The sequence below is a fragment of the Oncorhynchus mykiss genome, chromosome 10 (genome assembly GCF_013265735.2).
Source record: "Oncorhynchus mykiss isolate Arlee chromosome 10, USDA_OmykA_1.1, whole genome shotgun sequence".
Lineage (NCBI taxonomy): Eukaryota > Metazoa > Chordata > Actinopteri > Salmoniformes > Salmonidae > Oncorhynchus > Oncorhynchus mykiss.
In genome coordinates this window covers 57376911-57394559 of record NC_048574.1, presented here as the reverse complement: position 1 = coordinate 57394559, position 17649 = coordinate 57376911, and the positions used below count along the sequence as shown (strand labels likewise).

The following is a 17649-nucleotide window of genomic DNA, read 5'->3' as shown; positions in this document are numbered from 1 at the left end:
TGTTCATTCATACATAGGATTCATTCCTTTTTAACAAATGCAAGCAGATAATTATTTTGTGGTGTAATGTTGCTAGAACACCATAAGGTAAAAAACATACTACTCATAGCATGTTTCAACAGCATTGAAACATGCTATGAGGAGCATGGTCAAGCTTCATGAAATGTATCGATTGTTGCTTGTGATTGTAAATCTATGACCTCCATTGTCCTGTCTATATTGTATGATTGGTCTTTGCAATCTCGGTTCCATGGGACGACCCTACCCCATTGGGACGACCCTACCCCCCCGTTGAAATAAAAAATGGTTACGGTTAGGTACCGTTATGCTTAGGGTAACGGTAGGGGTTAAGTATAGGGTTTAGGGTAGGGACGTCCCAAGGATCTCGGATAACACAAACCCCAAATGATTGGCCAGAACAGATAAGGACTTGCCCATGTATTAACCACTCCCTGCTCGCGCTTTCTTCACGTGATATTAAGACAGACGTTCCAAAGTTAAAAACAGACTTTGTTTATTTTTCAGGTCGCTGCTGAAAGGTGCACGGACTAGTTCTCTTTGCTCATCAGTTTTCTCATGCTCTTGTCAGATTTATTGTGAAAGGAGTATGAGTTATATACTACTTTCATAAAAAGAAAGTGTCGAATTTATTTGATATTAATTTTGCTACTGCATTTCATATTTTGGGGGTATTATAGCTGACGTTATATAGCGTGAGCAAGCAAACTGTCTGAGGGTGAGGATGAACGTTCTCACAATTTTCGTCATGCATGTGCATAACATCAATGTATACTTTAGATGCACATTTTGTTTGTTCACGCTGTTTTGCACGTTTCTGCTATTTGTTTTCGTGACAGATCAAACGGTGGGGATTGCTATTAAACGGTAAACAACCATTTCAAGACAGCGCCATGGCGACTGAAGGGGAGACATGGACCACCGTTCAAAAGCATGATGGTGAGTTAGTTGAATAGCATATGCACGAGTGCATGCTTATTTCAAGGCAGTAAGTCGTTTGGCTTGAACGAGGAAAACATGTTTGCCCACTTCGCTATTGTCTCAAAGGGTTGGGTTGCAGTTCCAGCCACACTCCACCATGTGCTCTCCGTGCTCGAGCACTTGTACTAGCGCGAGACAGTTAGCAATGAAGCTAGATAGCAAGTTAGTTCGACGGCCAACTCACAAATTGCTGAACGACAAATTTGAGTGTATAGTTTTTTTTTATGGACCCATTGTCTTGCTGGGCATATGTGAACACACACTCTAATATTTAACCCATTCGAAACTTGTGTTTTTGCAGTGTCCTAACTGGCTAGCCAGATACGTTAGCCTTTCGCCAATCAACATGCTGTAGTACACCGTTGTTGCGCAGTTATATACTGTCCTGTCAAATGTTTAAATTACGTACATTTGCCGACACATTTATTTGTATTAAGGGTTGTTTTGTGATTAACGTTACTGCTTTGAAAAACACATTTCCTGTACCGCTTGTCTGGAATGTCCATAAAAATTGATGCAACAGTGCTTTCATTTTTGGCCAATGAATAAAAACCATATAGCTATCTCGGTAATTTGATTAAATGCTAAATACCCTGACAAACCCCTTTGTTTGCATAAGCATGCGGTCAAACGACGAACTCCATGTTCATGTTGTCAAACAACACCACGCCCCCTTACTAGAAGCGCAATCCGTTGCGTGCAATATAATTTTTATTGGGCTACTTGAAAAATACTTCAACAAACATCCGAATAACTTTTATGCATATTAGTTAAATACAACGCGTATGACATTGAACATCATTCATTATGTTGAATGGGACGGATTTGTAAATGAGCTCGACTCATCCTTTCTATCAGAACTACACAATGAAACCAATATAATATTTAAAAAAGTATGATGGTTAAAAGGCTTTGGAGCACCTTAAATGAAATTCTGGGAAAAAAGCCAAACTCTGCTCCATCATTCATTGAAACAGATGGCTCATTCATCACAAAACCAACTGATATTGCCACCTACTTTAATGATTGTTTTTCATTGGCAAGATTAGCAAATTTAGTCATAACATGCCAGCAACAAATGCTGACACTACACATCCAAGTATATCTGACCAAATTATGAAAGACAAACATTGTAATTTTAAATTCTGTTAAGTTAGTGTGGAAGAGGTAGACAACAATCACGATTTCCATCAACAATGACAAGCCACCGGGGTCTGACAACTTGGATGGAAAATTAGAGGTTAATAGCGGACGATATTGCCACTCCTATTTGCCACAACTTCAATTAAAGCCTACTAGAAAGTGTGTGCCCTCAAGCTTGGAGGGAAGCAAAAGTCATTCCGCTACCTAAGAATAGTAAAGCCCCATATACTAGCTCAAATAGCGGACCAATCCGCCTGTTATCACTCCTTAACTTTTATAAAAAATTGTTTGACCAGTTTCAATGCTATATTTTCACAGTAAACAAATTGACAAACTTTCAACAGCCTTATAGAGAAGGATGGCACCACATTCAACAAGCACAGCACTTACACAAATGACATTGGCTGAGAGAAATTGATGATAAATAGATTGTGGGGGCTGTTTTGTTAGACTTCAGTGCGGCCTTTGACGTTATCGATCATAGTCTGCTGCTGACACTTGTGTTATGGCTTGTTATGCTATGTTGTGGATAAATAGTTACCTGTCTAACAGAACACAGAGGATGTTCTTTAATGGAAGCCTCTCCAACATAGTCCAGGTAGAATCAGGAATTCCCCAAGGCAGCTGTCTAGGCCCACTTACTTTTTTCAATCTTTACTAATGAATTTCCACTGGCTTTGAGGAAAGCCAGAGTGTCTATGTATGCGGATGACTCAACACTACATGTCAGCTACTACAGAGACTGAAATGACTGCAACACTTAACAAAAAGAGTTGCAGTTAGTTTGAGTGGGTGGCAAGGAATAAGTTAGTCCTAGATATTTCTAAAACTAAAAGCATTCACTAAACCTCAACAAAATCTTGTAATAAATTATGTGGAAATTGAGCAAGTTGGGGTGACTAAACTGCTTGGAGTTACCCTGGATTGTAATCTCATGATCAAAACATAATTGATACAACAGTAGCTAAGATGGGGAGAAGTCTGTCCATAATAAAGCGCTGCTCTGCCTTAACACTATCAACAAGGCAGGTCCTAGTTTTGTCGCACCTGGACTGTTAAGTCGTGTGGTCAGGTGCCACAAAACGACTTAGGAAAATTGCAATTGGTTCAGAACAGGGCAGCACGGACAGCCTTTGGATCTATTTAGAGAGCTAATATTAATAATATGTATGTCAATCTCTCCTGGCCCAAAGTGGAGGAGAGATTGACTTCATACGTTTTTGTATTTATGAGAGGTATTGACATGTTGAATGCACCGAGCTGTCTGAACTACTGGCGCACAGCTCGGACACCCATGCATACCCCACAAGACATGCCACAAGAGGTCTCTTCACAGTCCCCAATTCCAGAACAGACTATGGAAGGCGCACAGTACTAAATAGAGCCATGGCTACATGAACTCTATTCCACATCAAGTAACTCATGCAAGCAGTTAAATTTGATAAAAAAAAAAAAAAAACATCTTATGGGACATCGGGGACTGTGACTCAACGCAAACATAGGTGCATATACACACACGTACACATTGGTTTTGTACTGAATATGTGGTAATGGTGGAGTAGGGGCCTGAGGGCACACATTCTGAATGTATTGTAATGTTTTAAAAATTGTATAGACTACCTTATTTTTGCTGGACCACATAGCAAAATGGTCGCATGACGTCTTGCATTGGCCGAAGACATACTGTTTCATGTGGCTATGGACTTCTACATAATAAATGTTGTCTTTCTCCAGAAAAAAAATTGAGATTAGTAGACACAAACAACCCTGTGTAACCTTTGACTGACTACTCATGCTGAGTTGATTAACTGTGGGAATTTAACACCATAGAGTAAAATACTCTAGATTAATAAAACAAGTTTTGGCATGGACATTGAGGGCATTACCCTTTTAAAGTAGTCAACTGGGTGGGACTTCATATGGGTGAAGGAAGGATCACATGATTCCATCTGGGTCATCAGTCTGGGTCATCAGGAGGAATCCGCCAATAGATTATACTTGAGGCAAATATTCCATAACTGTAGGTGTCAGTAAATCGGCATCCTTGGCTTTATACTAGAGGTCGACCGATTTAATCGGAATGGCCGAATTAATTAGGGCCGATTTCAAGTTTTCATAACAATCAGAAACCGGTATTTTTGGACGCCGATTTTTATTTATTTAATTTTTTTACACCTTTATTTAACTAGGCAAGTCAGTTAAGAACACATTCTTATTTTCAATAACGGCCTAGGAACGGTGAGTTAACTGCCTTGTTCAGGGGCAGAACGACAGATTTACAGCTTGTCAGCTCTGGGATTCAATCTTGCAACCTTACGGTTAACTAGTCCAACGCTCTAACCACCTGCCTCTCATTGCACTCCACGAGGAGCCTGCCTGTTACCCGAATGCAGTAATCCAAGGTAAGTTGCTAGCTAGCATTAAACTTATCTTATCAAAAAAACAATCAATCAATCAATCATAATCATGGTTGATGATATTACTAGTTTATCTACCGTGACCTGCGTTGCATATAATCGATGCAACGCTGGGGGATGATTTAACAAAAGCGCATTTGCGAAAAAAGCACAATCGTTGCACGACTGTACCTAACCATAAACACCAACACCTTTCTTAAAATCAATACACAGAAGTATATATTTTTAAACCTGCATATTTAGCTAAAATAAATCAAGGTTAGCAGGCAATATTAACCAGGTGAAATTGTGTAATTTCTCTTGCGTTCATTACACGCAGAGTCAGGGTAAATGCAACAGTTTGGGCCACCTGACTAATTTTGAAATAATTTGCCAGAATTTTACGTAATTATGACATAACATTGAAGGTTGTACAATGTAACAAGAATATTTAGACTTAGGGATGCCACCCGTTAGATAAAATACCGAACGGTTCCGTATTTCACTGAAATAATAAACGTTTTGTTTTCGAAATGATAGTTTCCGGATTCGACCATATTAATGACCAAAGGCTCGTATTTCTGTGTGTTAATGTTATAATTAAGTCTATGATTTGACAGAGCAGTCTGACTGAGCGATGGTAGGCAGCAGCAGGCTCGTAAGCATTCATTCAAACAGCACCTTTGTGCATTTTGCCAGCAGATATTCGCAAGCCCAGCACTGTTTGACTTCAAGCCTATCAGCCTAATGGCTGGTGTAACCGACGTGAAATGGCTAGCTAGTTAGCGGGGTATGCGCTAATAGCATTTCAAACGTCACTCGCTCTGAGACTTGGAGTAGTTATTCCCCTTGCTCTGCAAGGGCCACGGCTTTTGTGTAGCGATGGGTAACGCTGCTTCGAGTGTAGCTGTGGTCGACGTGTTCCTGGTTCGAGCCCAGGTAGGGGCGAGGAGAGGGACAGAAGCTATACTGTTACACTGGCAATACTAAAGTGCCTATAAGAATATCCAATAGTTATAGGTTAATGAAATACACATAGTATAGAGAGGAACAGTCCGATAAATACTATATTAACTACAACCTAAAACTTCTTACTTTGGAATATTGAAGTCTCATGTTAAAAGGAACCACCAACTTTCATATGTTCTCATGTTCTGAGCAAGGAACTCAAATGTTAGCTTTTTTACATGGCACATATTGCACTTTTACTTCTCCAATACTTTGTTTTTGCATTATTTAAACCAAATTGAACATATTTCATTATTTATTTGAGGCTAAATAGATTTTTAATGTATTATTTTAAGGTAAAATAAGTGTTCATTCAGTATTGTTGTAATTGTCATTATTACAAATAAATAAATAAAAATTGTCCGAATGATCGGTATCGGTGTTGCAAAATCCTAATCGGTGGATCTCTACTTTATACCTGGTCAAACAACTCTGGATGGCAGTATGTACCCTTTCAGTTAGTTTGCCAACTCGTAATAGTAGAAGAAAATAGCCTCAATCGCGACGTCTGTGTGCTCACAGACACCATAATGGGACATATACAAAGACTATATCTCTGTTTGCCACATACAACTGGGAAAAAATCTATTTGAACGGCCCTCCAACTGGTAGATACAAGTGGGGAAACTAGTCGATCATCCTTCAGCTCCAAATGGGAGGGTTAATTTACCATTTCAAGTCGTAAATACCAGTTGGATGCATTTGCACGCTTTGAACTCATTGAGAAACACCCAATTTGGCTAATGGCCAACAAGCTGTGTCAACCATAAACTAAAAGTACAGCTATCAGGCTTACAAACAAATTATAGTGTTCAAAAACCGTATGAATAGATTGCATTAAAAATATTTTGTAGTTGCATTTATCAAGGCAATTTCCTTAGTAGGTGACGTCAGAGGTCGCCATGCGGGAGAAGTCTGACTTCAGCGACGATAAATAAGCTTCCCACAAGGAATTACCAGTTGGAGGGCCGTTCAAATGTTTTTTCCCCCCAGTCTTATGTGGTAAAGAATGATGAATATGATCTTTACATGTCCCATTATGGCGTCTGAGCGCACGGGCAGCGCCAGTGAGGCAATCTCCATTTTGAAGTAGTACCTTTCCTTCTCTACTACTTCTGAGTTGGCAAAAAAAACTGCAAGGGTGTGTACTGTCAGTATGTTGCCTTTATACCTCTTCAAACAAGGTTAGTGATTTAATGCCACCTATATTTATGGAACGTTTGCTCACGTGTGTAATTCATTGGCTGATGACCTGGATGGAATCGTGTGATCCTTCCTTCACCGATGGGAAGGCCCACCCAATTGGCCCACCCAGTTCACCATTTAAAATGGTGGAAGCCCTCAAGGGCAATGTACATTCCAAATTGGGTTTTATCTATCTAGAGTCCTATCTAACTCTGGTGGGAAATTCTCACTTCCCACTTGGTTACTAATGCAGCAATCAAGCCTTACAAGATTAGTGACGTGGGCATGTATAGCTCGCTATATGGACCAATAGAAATACTTGATGTAAGGCAGGTGCTTAAAAACCTCTACTCCCCATCCTGGATCCGGGAGCGTAATCATCGACTGACACTAATTAGAATAACGCAACGGACATAAATATTACTCGAAAATATTCCTATTCATGAAAATCACAAGTGAAATATATTGAGACACAGCTTAGCCTTTTGTTAATCACCCTGTCATCTCAGATTTTCAAAATATGCTTTACAGCCAAAGCAAGACAAGCATTTGTGTAAGATTATCGATAGCCTAGCATAGCATTATGTCCAGCTAGCAGCATTTAACTTGGTCACGGAAATCAGAAAAGCAATCAAATTAAATCGTTTACTTTTGAGCCTCAGGTGTTTTCACTCACGAGACTCCCAGTTAGATCGCAAATGTTCCTTTTTTCCAAAAATATTATTTTTGTAGGTGAAATACCTCAGTTTGTTCTTCACATTTGGCTGAGAAATCGACCGGAAATTGCGGTCACGAAAACGCTGAAAAATATTCCAAATTAGCTCCATAATAGACAGAAACATGGCAAACGTTGTTTATAATCAATCCTCAAGGTGTTTTTCAAATATCTATTCGATAATATATCCACCGGGACAATTGGTTTTTCAGTAGGACCAATTTGGAAAAATGGCTACCTCTGTATTTTACGCGAGAATCACTCTGGGAGCATCAGGTGACCACTTACACAATGTAGCCGCTTACGGGTGTTCTTCAACATAAACGCGTAAAACTACGTCACAATGCTGTAGACACCTTGGGGAATACGTAGAAAACGTAATCTGGTTGATAGCCCATTCACTGCTCAATAGGGACACATTGGAACGCAGAGCTTTCAAAACATGAGTCACTTCCGGATTGGATTTTTCTCAGGCTTTCGCCTGCAATATCAGTTCTGTTATACTCACAGACAATATTTTTACAGTTTTGGAAACTTTAGTGTTTTCTATCCTAAGCTGTCAATTACATGCATATTCTAGCATCTTGTCCTGACAAAATATCCCGTTTACTTTGGGTACGTTATTTTTCCAAAAATGAAAATACTGCCCCCTAGTCACAACAGGTTTTAATGTACTAAAGAGAAATGGTGCCCTTTTTTTATTTATAGTATATAGATTATGGTTTGGAGATCGGGTTGCAATTGTGTCATTTGTTCAGTATTACTAAAACCAACCTACAGTTCCAACTTGGAATATCTGATAAGGATTCAAATAATGATTATAATTCACAGTGAAAATATTTTATTCATGAACATTAAATCCAACAAGTGTTAAGCATAATTAAAGCCAGGGTTTCATTCTAGTGTCACGTGTGAAAATACTCAAGTTATTGCCACTTGTAAAGTACATGCATTGGAATTTCTCCTACAACAAAAAAGTGTTGCTTAGCAATTAGTGCTGAAAGTAATTTGTTTCTTTTTTTCTTTTCTTTTTTTACATTCATAATGACATTTAAAAAATGGAAATGACTATGAAATAATACAATTTTGTATATTACTTGCTTTTTATTTAACTAGTGTTATTTTTAATTCCTCAGTCATCTCATCTCTGTGCAAGCAGTAGCAATCAAACAGCCAGACAACATTCTCTGTGCACCCCATACTGTACTGTCTTTAGTCCTCCTATATAGCTAGGCATGCTGCAGAGCTGTCTGACAATCATTTTACTAGTTCTTCAAATTAGATCGGGCATACTTTTATGAACTGTCTTTATCCCTCTCTTGGTTGTGTTCTTCTCTCATGCGGTCTGTGTGTGTCTAACATAGCAGGCATAAACGTGTATTCATCTCGGTCCGAGCCTGGAAAAATGGGCTCAATGGATTATGGTCATTGCAGTTAATTACCACATTGTTGTACTGAACTCGGCTGATTATTTTTTTTTTTTAATGAAAAACTACAACTCCCTTCAGCCCAGCGTCCCACATAGGCCTTGGCATGATTTCTCTCCTGCAGGAATCGGCTAGCTGGAATTCAAGTAATTGAACCGAATTTGTCCAATTAGTTGTTTAACTGATTTTTTTGTTATTGGGGTTAATCACTCAGATCTACTGAAAATATTTTAAGAAAACACACCTGTACATAATACACCCCCCCCCTCCCACATATGTAAGACAAGACAAGAAAGTGCACTTTGATGGTATCCTCTATAGTGTTGCTCTTCCATATGAGCTCTGTTGGCCCAAGTCTACTCGAGGAAGGCCTGTCGCGCTTGGTTAAACAGCTCAGCTGCTGTGGCGGTAACACTCCCTGTCAAAGACGCCTTTGTGTGGGTTGGAGTAAAAACCCTTCCGCAAACAAGCCTATGTGGGTCTATTGAGTTCAACACAACTGTCAGTGAAATTATTTCACCCTTGAAATGCTGCAACGTCCACACCACCGCTTACATATAGCTTAGGAGCAACTGGAACAAATTGCATTTGAATGATTAGTAGTATACTTGTTTGTGTTGACATTCTGATAATATACTTGCTTTGTCATGTCTTTATTTTATGATTATCTGACGCAGGTGTGGAACGTAACCCAGCTTTTGAATGGAGCAGCAACCTGCCTATCGAGTATTAATGTGATAGGCTGCTGAAATAGTGTTATTTTAGCAGCATTGTAGGGTACTTACTACCTGTCAGCAGAACATGTATATAGACAGGCTTAAAAGTAAAGCATACTGGAGCGTGCACTACACTGAAACTGCCGCTTCATATCAAATGAGGACCGAAGACAAACCCAGCTGGGAAAAGATAGCCTGTCCGAAATGGCACCATATTCCCTATCACTCTATGCTATTTGGTATGCAGCTTAAGTCTAAGCAAAAGACACTGAGCCTCATTGGCTCTTTTTAGTGCCAATGATTATCTACTCTCAATGTGTCAATTAAAGGAGGCCAAAACAAAACTTTAAAAAAAGCCTAATTCAATAATAGATCTAATTGGAAATTGTCCAATATCTTCCTATTTAAGCCCAGTCAACTCGTCTGTCTGGACAATCCTCTGTTTGTCCACCCCTTACTGACAGTTGGACCCCCCCCCCCCCTCAGGACAGAACCATCAACCAACCACACCCCTCCCTCTCCCTCCTTAACCCAATTTGTAAAAACGCAACAGATAAGTCTGTCTCGGATCAGGCCCCAGAGTGCTTGTTCGTGTTCAACAGGGCACATCGAATAAATACATTTAGCAACAGAAATTAATTTGTGCTGTGGGTCCAGGTAGTAGCATCTCCCCCTTTCACCCGGTTTGAAAGCAAATTCTCCACACTGAACACGGCCATGTCGGACGGCAGTTTTGGACTGCATTTCATCATGTGAAGGCCCCCTCCCTTGCCTTGTCTTTAGGGTTGCAAGACTTTGGTAACTTAACCAAAATCCCCAGGTTTTCTAGAAATCCTGGTTGGAGGATTCCTGGATTTCTTGCCTATTCCTTCCTGATTCTGTTAATCTTCCAACCAGTTTACGGAATCTTGAAAAAGCTTATGGAATTTTTCAAACCTACTTTAAGCCCATTACCACGCTGACTCCAATCTTTTTGGCTGTAAGTGACCTTACCGAACTGCCACTATCACCTCACACACAGCAGCTATTACAACTGTGGATCTGGGTCAATTCTCCCAGCTCCACTGACCCCCAAGGCCCCAGCCTCTCACCACATCCAAGCCAGTGCTAAGTGTAAACAGTGTACACACACTAGGGATGTGACAAATAAAAAATTTTGCTCAACCTTTAAACTGCACATTTTTTACATGTTTTCTGTTAAAATTTGAAGAAAAAAAATCTTAAAATCCAATGTAAATTCACAATGCAGAATAATGGTCCTGTTACGCATGCAGGACCGCTAAGGCCGGGTAATGAAGTTATATCTACCGCAGTCATATACCCTTGAATGCAACTCGGCTACTACAAGTGTACACTGGATTTTTAACGACGACACGAAACCTTCTCTGGAGATAGTTTCGAAGCGCCACTGAACGGGTATTTTACTTGTCTGTAAAGGAATGCTGCTTCTGAAAGGAATGCCGTCCACTAGGCGACCAGAACTGTCAATCAAATAATCTTGAGCTGCTTGCTCGCAGACCACTCTTTCCTAAAAAAAACTACTTTAAAGTTAGTTAAATACTGTGACTTACCAAGACATTTAGTAGAAAGATGAGTCGATTCATAGCGTTCTGAAGCCCTATTCGAGCGGCTTTTTTAAATTATTATTTTTTATTTCACCTTTATTTAACCAGGTAGGCTAGTTGAGAACAAGTTCTCATTTGCAACTGCGACCTGGCCAAGATAAAGCATATCAGTGTGAACAGACAACACAGAGTTACACATGGAGTAAACAATTAACAAGTCAAAAACACATTAGAAAAAAAGAAAGAAAAAAAAGTATACATTGTGTGCAAAAGGCATGAGGTAGGCGAATAATTACAATTTTGCAGATTAACACTGGAGTGATAAATGATCAGATGGTCATGTACAGGTAGAGATATTGGTGTGCAAAAGAGCAGAAAAGTAAATAAATATAAACAGTATGGGGATGAGGTAGGTAAAAATGGGTGGGCTATTTACCAATAGACTATGTACAGCTGCAGCGATCGGTTAGCTGCTCAAATAGCAGATGTTTGAAGTTGGTGAGGGAGATAAAAGTCTCCAACTTCAGCGATTTTTGCAATTCGTTCCAGTCACAGGCAGCAGAGAACTGGAACAAAAGGCGGCCAAATGAGGTGTTGGCTTTAGGGATGATCAGTGAGATACACCTGCTGGAGCGTGTGCTACGGGTGGGTGTTGCCATCGTGACCAGTGAACTGAGATAAGTCGGAGCTTTACCTAGCATGGACTTGTAGATGACCTGGAGCCTGTGGGTCTGGCGACGAATATGTAGCGAGGGCCAGCCGACTAGAGCATACAGGTCGCAGTGGTGGGTGGTATAAGGTGCTTTAGTAACAAAACGGATGGCACTGTGATAAACTGCATCCAGTTTGCTGAGTAGAGAAGCTATTTTGTAGATGACATCGCCGAAGTCAAGGATCGGTAGGATAGTCAGTTTTACTAGGGTAAGTTTGGCGGCGTGAGTGTAGGAGGCTTTGTTGCGGAATAGAAAGTCGACTCTAGATTTGATTTTTAGATTTTCAGTTTGTCTCAGTTGTTGAAGCCTGTAAAAATTTGTATGCACATATGTTATGTTTGCTGAAAATAAACACAGTTGACAGTGAGTACTTTTTTTTGCTAAGTTTATATTTTAATCTTTAACTAGGCAAGTCGGTTAAGAACATTCTTATTTACAATGACTGCCTACCGGGGAACAGTGGGTTAACTGCCTTGTAAAGGGGCAGAATTACTTTTTTTACCATGTCAGCTCGGGATTTGATCCAGCAACCTTTCAGTTACTGGCCCAACGCTCTAACCACCTAGGCTACGGCAGGTCGGCCACCAGACAGACTGAATCAGGACCGTGTACTAGGCCTATCTATCAGCAATAAAAAGCTGTATTTCCTGGCTTGCAATGTCTTGCAACGTCAGTAAAGCAGGGCCTATCACCAATGAGTAGGCTAGGATATTCTATACGCTACAGACTGAACACACGCTCGCAACATTAGTGTAGAGAGAGGGCAGGCGAGCCAGCTGCAATGTGATTTAACATTTTGTGGGGAGGGGACGATGACAATTTCAGTTAGAGATCCCAATTTCATTCAAAAGTTCACACACACAGGCCAACTGAATACTGTTTACAGTTATAGTGGGAGTTAATCTCACGATTACCCATGTAGCCTACTGGCTACTAACACAGGAATGCAAGGGGTTGTTTTTGACAGCAAAGTTCCCCGCTGACTTGGATCAAGCCCAAAGCTTTTAGGAAGATCTGCTGTCTGCCCTGCTGTTTAGTGTTTTATTTTTATTCTGGTTAATTTACTAAGGTTACTGTAATACTGTTATGAGGAGTGATTGAGAGAAAATGAGTTTCAGACTGGGGGGGGTAGCCTATGAGCTAGTAATAATATTGTCTGAGTGCTGGTGGGGAAGTCTGCATTAAATACAGAGTGCAGAATGGACCTGTCTGATTTGCATCAGTCATCGCCATGCAGAAACTTGCCACTCACATTTTTTTTAAATAGTTTTTGAATCCACAAATTGCAATACAGTCGACGGATTCAAACATTTATTTCAAAGGACATATCTGGACACTTAAGGCTACAGAAAGCACTTCTACATACAGCTAAGCTGCCTATGATAGACAATTGTTAAAAAAAATGTAAAACAAACCACACTGAAGTAGAAAAACTAGTTTCTAGCACGTTCAGTTGCCTATACAGTCAGTGACAACCCACATGGCCTCAGACCACAGATCACTGCATTATAAATGTCAAAAGGCATGTGGCCAGTACTAGCTAATTAGAGAGGTATAAAGTTACCTTTGCTTGTTAGGTAGCACATTTTGTTTTTCGGGTTTGCAATGCTTGACTTGGCAGAACCCTATTTTCCTCTCTGCTCTCTTCCTTTTCTTCCTGTTTCCAATTGGCCAGGCCTGTTTTTGGCTGGTTGACATTGGTCTTTCCCTAATTTACTGCTCTGGCATGTGCCTATTTGAAGGGAGTTGGAGGAGGACGAGAGACTTGGTCAGTTGTTTACAGGCCCAGGGAGTGGTTCTGACCAATGGTAGGCTGGCCCACGCTTGTGTTTAGAATCAGAGAGCGAGGACTCTTCCTGTGTATGTGCATACTGTACAGCAATCTGTTACAGCTTTTACACCCTGTAGGAATTCTCTTCACTTGTTCCATGTACTGACTGCTAGCTCATTTGAATGATTGACGTACCTGTGGGGTCCTGGCTCATACATCCCTTCTAGGAGAGCAGGCACACAGGCTTTGTCCCAAAGTGCACTACTTTTAAACCGGGCCCACTGGGCTCAGAAGTAGTGCAATATCTAGGGACCAGGGTGCCAATTTGGATTTAGGCACACGCAGCACTCATGGCCAGTAAAAGTAGTTTGGCTGGTGCTAGCTCCACTCCAGTCTCCAGACAGTGCTGGATCTGCTCTGTGGTTGGGCCACCCTCCTTGTCCCTGTAATCTATAGGGCCATACCTCCTCTTAGGGCTCTCCAGTGGGCTTTGTAGGAGGGCTCTGGGGTATTCGTTACACCCTTAGAAATTCCTGCTCCTCTTGAGGGGTCATTTGACTGGCTGGGCCCAACACTGCCATATGTAGTCAGACCCATGCAGAGGATTAGCGACAAGGAGGATAGAAAAAGCCCCCACGTCAGCATCCCCCCATATGCCCTTTGCTTGCCCCCACCACTACTAGGGCTCCACTTCATTTGTTATTGTTCCCACAGGATGCTTACTGTACACTGGGACTTGTCCTTTTCCCTGGCTCCATACACATGAGGGAATTATATTTTTTATTAATCCTCTAACAGTCTTAACTAGCTACTGCACCTGTGGGCTGAATGGCTGGTGAGTGCAGGAGAGTGTGTGTGTCAGTGTGACTTGTGTTGTGTGGTCCGTGTCCATAATAAACTGGGATTAGTGGGTTTCCCTGGTGTTGTAAGGGCAGAGGCCTTTTGTGTGCACAGGCTACCATGTGCCTGCTAAAAGGGTCGCAGCACAACTGTTTAATATTTGGAAGTTGGCCAACTATGCTGGGGTAGTCCTGGTATAGTAAGGCAGTGTGTCTTACTGTGATTGGCATAATGCATGTAATTCTCATTCTCCTGGTCTGTTATTGTAGCTCAAAGGTGTTTCGAGACTTAGGTGTAGACTATTAGGTGCGTTTTGGTTTGCATATGTTGTGTACGTGTGGACTAGCCTCTGTACATCACCTTATTAAGCTATGTAGTGTGAGCAGCCACCAGCTGGTAACGTCCCACGGGGTCTGAGCATGCTCTGCTGTTTGAGCTGACGTGTTGTTGATGTTAGAGCTGGAGAGATTGAAGCGCTATCGTTGACCAAACCATTGGCTAGTCCTTTATCACTAGAATGCAAACCCTTTAAAAGCAGATAGGACTGATGGGTTATGCTTAACAGACCAATATTGATCAGAACTGACCTCCGTTCACCCCATTCTTGAGTTGACCTGATAAAATAAGGCTTTATTGTAAAATAGGGAGGAGGCTCGACACTGGACAGAGGAAGGTAACGGCCTAGTCTAAAGCTGGACTGTTGACCATTAAGACAACTTTTTATGATTCTGGCTTCATGGGTCTAAGCAGTTTGGTTAGTAAAGCTCTTAAACTCTGTAGGGCCCCATTCGATCGTGCAGTTGATATCATTGCATCATTTTGTTAAAGCAGCAATCAGCAGTTTAAACAACAAAGATCTCCCTGCCACTGTTGGACTAAAGCTGGGGGATGGGCTGGAGAAATGGAACCACTCAAATGTATAGACCGAGCTATCAATGCAAGGACTAGTTTTTATCATGTTTTGAGGCTATACAGTGTTTGTTTACGAACACTGGAGAAAAACAAGCGCATGTTTTGGATTCTGATGGGAAAGGACAGTTCAACTAAGATCATGAGGCATTTATAGGTTATATTCAAGATTCAATGGTTACTTGTAATTAATTTAAAGTCACAAAATTGATTGACTTCAGATGGACCCCTTTTTAAAAAAAAAATTTTTTAAGCCACAGCACACACAAATAGACACGGGCACATTTTTGACATGGCTGATGTGAAGCACTTTGTGGTTGTTGGTTTAAAAGGTGCAATGTGCAGAAATTGCTCCGCCACGGTATACTGGGGTATTTGGAAATAACCACGGGATGGTTTTTCAATACAGTTTAAACTATTTGTTCAAAGTTTCTGTAAATTATCATATTTGTAGCTACGTTAAACACACGCAGTCAACTAGGAGATAAGATCACGTTCTTCATTTCACCGGTCACGTTATTTTACATTATGAAGCTTACTGTTGAGCCAGTCATGTGTTTGTTTGCCAATAACACGATGGGAGGAAGCGGGAGTAGGTGAGTCCAACTGTGTATTGACAGGTGGGCCAGTAATCGGAAGGTCACTGCTTCAAATCGCAGAGCCGACTAGGTGAAAACTCTGTGCCCTTGAGCAAGCCACTTTACCAAAATTGGTTGTGTAAGTCACTCTGGATAAGAGTGTCTGCTAAATGCCTAAAATGTCAATTTTCTGAGTTAGTTCATATTAAGAAATCAGTCAATTGAAATAAATTAATTTGGTCCTAATCTATCAATTTCACATGACTTGGAATAGATGTGCATTTGTTGGTCACAGATACCTTTAAAAAATAAAATTGGCCTCAGGATCTCGTCAGTATTTTTGTGCATTCAAATTGATAAAATGCTATTGTGTTCGTTGTCCATAGCTTGTCTGCCAATACCATAACCTCACAGCCATCATGGGGCACTCTGTTCACAATGTTGACATCAGCAAACTGCTCGCCCACTCGAAGCCATACATATGGTCTGTGGTTGTATGGCCATTGGAAGCAGCTTATGGTAGAGAAATGAACATTAAATTATCTGGCAACAGCTCTGGTAGACATTCCTGCAGTCAACATCTGTGGCATTGTGTTTGTGATAACTGCACATTTTAGTGGCCTTTTGTCCCAGTACAAGGTGCACCTGTGTAATGATCATGCAGTTTCAGCAGCTTCTTGATGCCACACCTATCAGGTGGATGGATTATCTTGGCAGAGGAGAAATGCTCACTTACAGGGATGTACACAAATAAGTGTGCAAAAAATGAGTAGATTTTCATGCATATGCAACATTTCTGTGATCTATTATTTCATGAAACATGGGACCAACACTTTACATTTGCATTTATTTTGCTTCAGTGGATTAAGTTTAAAAAAAATTGCTTCAATACAGTGATCTGGGGAGTGCAACTTTTTTCCTTCACAGAAAAATGCATTGGTGCAACACATTCGGCAGAAAATGGCTTCATTTTCATCGGATAACAGAAGTGCAATGCTATTTGGCTGGTGGCCACAGTTTTTCATAGTAAGCTCATATACTTAAGGTCTTCTTTTCTAATGTTTATCCTAGAAAGAATGTAGCCAGCTACATTTCCTAATGTTTAGCTTAAATTTATCTTGCATTTTACCTGAGAAAAGTCAGCTACACAGCCGGAGCTCTTTTCTCAGTGGAGAAGTGCAACTGAAGCACAAAAATAGTCTTGAGACCGAGCAGAAATGACATTACCCCCCTCTTCTCCCCAATTTCGTGATATCCAAATTGATAGTTGATCTTGTCTCTTCGCTAGAGGCGGAGTTATGCGTCCCGCCAAGCGACTCCAGAGTTCACACAGACAGTGTGTACACATGCTGCTCCAGAGCCAGTACTGTTCTTCCTTCAGACAAGCATGCGTCAACTTCGTTCAATGTCTCTCATTCACATTCGCTTGTAAGTTTCCAAACGTACTAAAAATGACAGCCTCCTACCTACATATGTATACCTTTTTATAAGTTAGATTGCTCGTCTTTGCAGTTTGTTTATTTTAGTTTGCGCTTGTTAGCATATTTAGCTAGCAGCCCCCATGGAAACTAAATCTCACATTTCTATGTGAATTTGGTCAGGTTGCCCAAAAAGTTACTGCAGCTTTAAGCTATTCTCAAAGGTTAACATGTGTCCTGTCCATTAAAAAGCCACCAGTCTCAAT

At 40.8% G+C, this 17649-nt stretch overlaps 1 protein-coding gene across 1 annotated transcript in view; it reads left to right on the top strand.

Annotated features, from left to right (window-relative positions):
• The first annotated feature begins 493 nt into the window (after positions 1 to 493).
• LOC110534338 (programmed cell death protein 4) overlaps positions 494 to 17649 on the top strand; it is a 32683-nt gene continuing 15527 nt past the window's right edge. Inside the window, exons 1-2 of the mRNA XM_036933420.1 lie at positions 494 to 736; positions 858 to 957. Coding sequence (XP_036789315.1) covers positions 912 to 957 — 46 coding nt within the window. The 5' untranslated portion in view covers positions 494 to 736; positions 858 to 911. The remainder of the gene's footprint in view (positions 737 to 857; positions 958 to 17649) is intronic.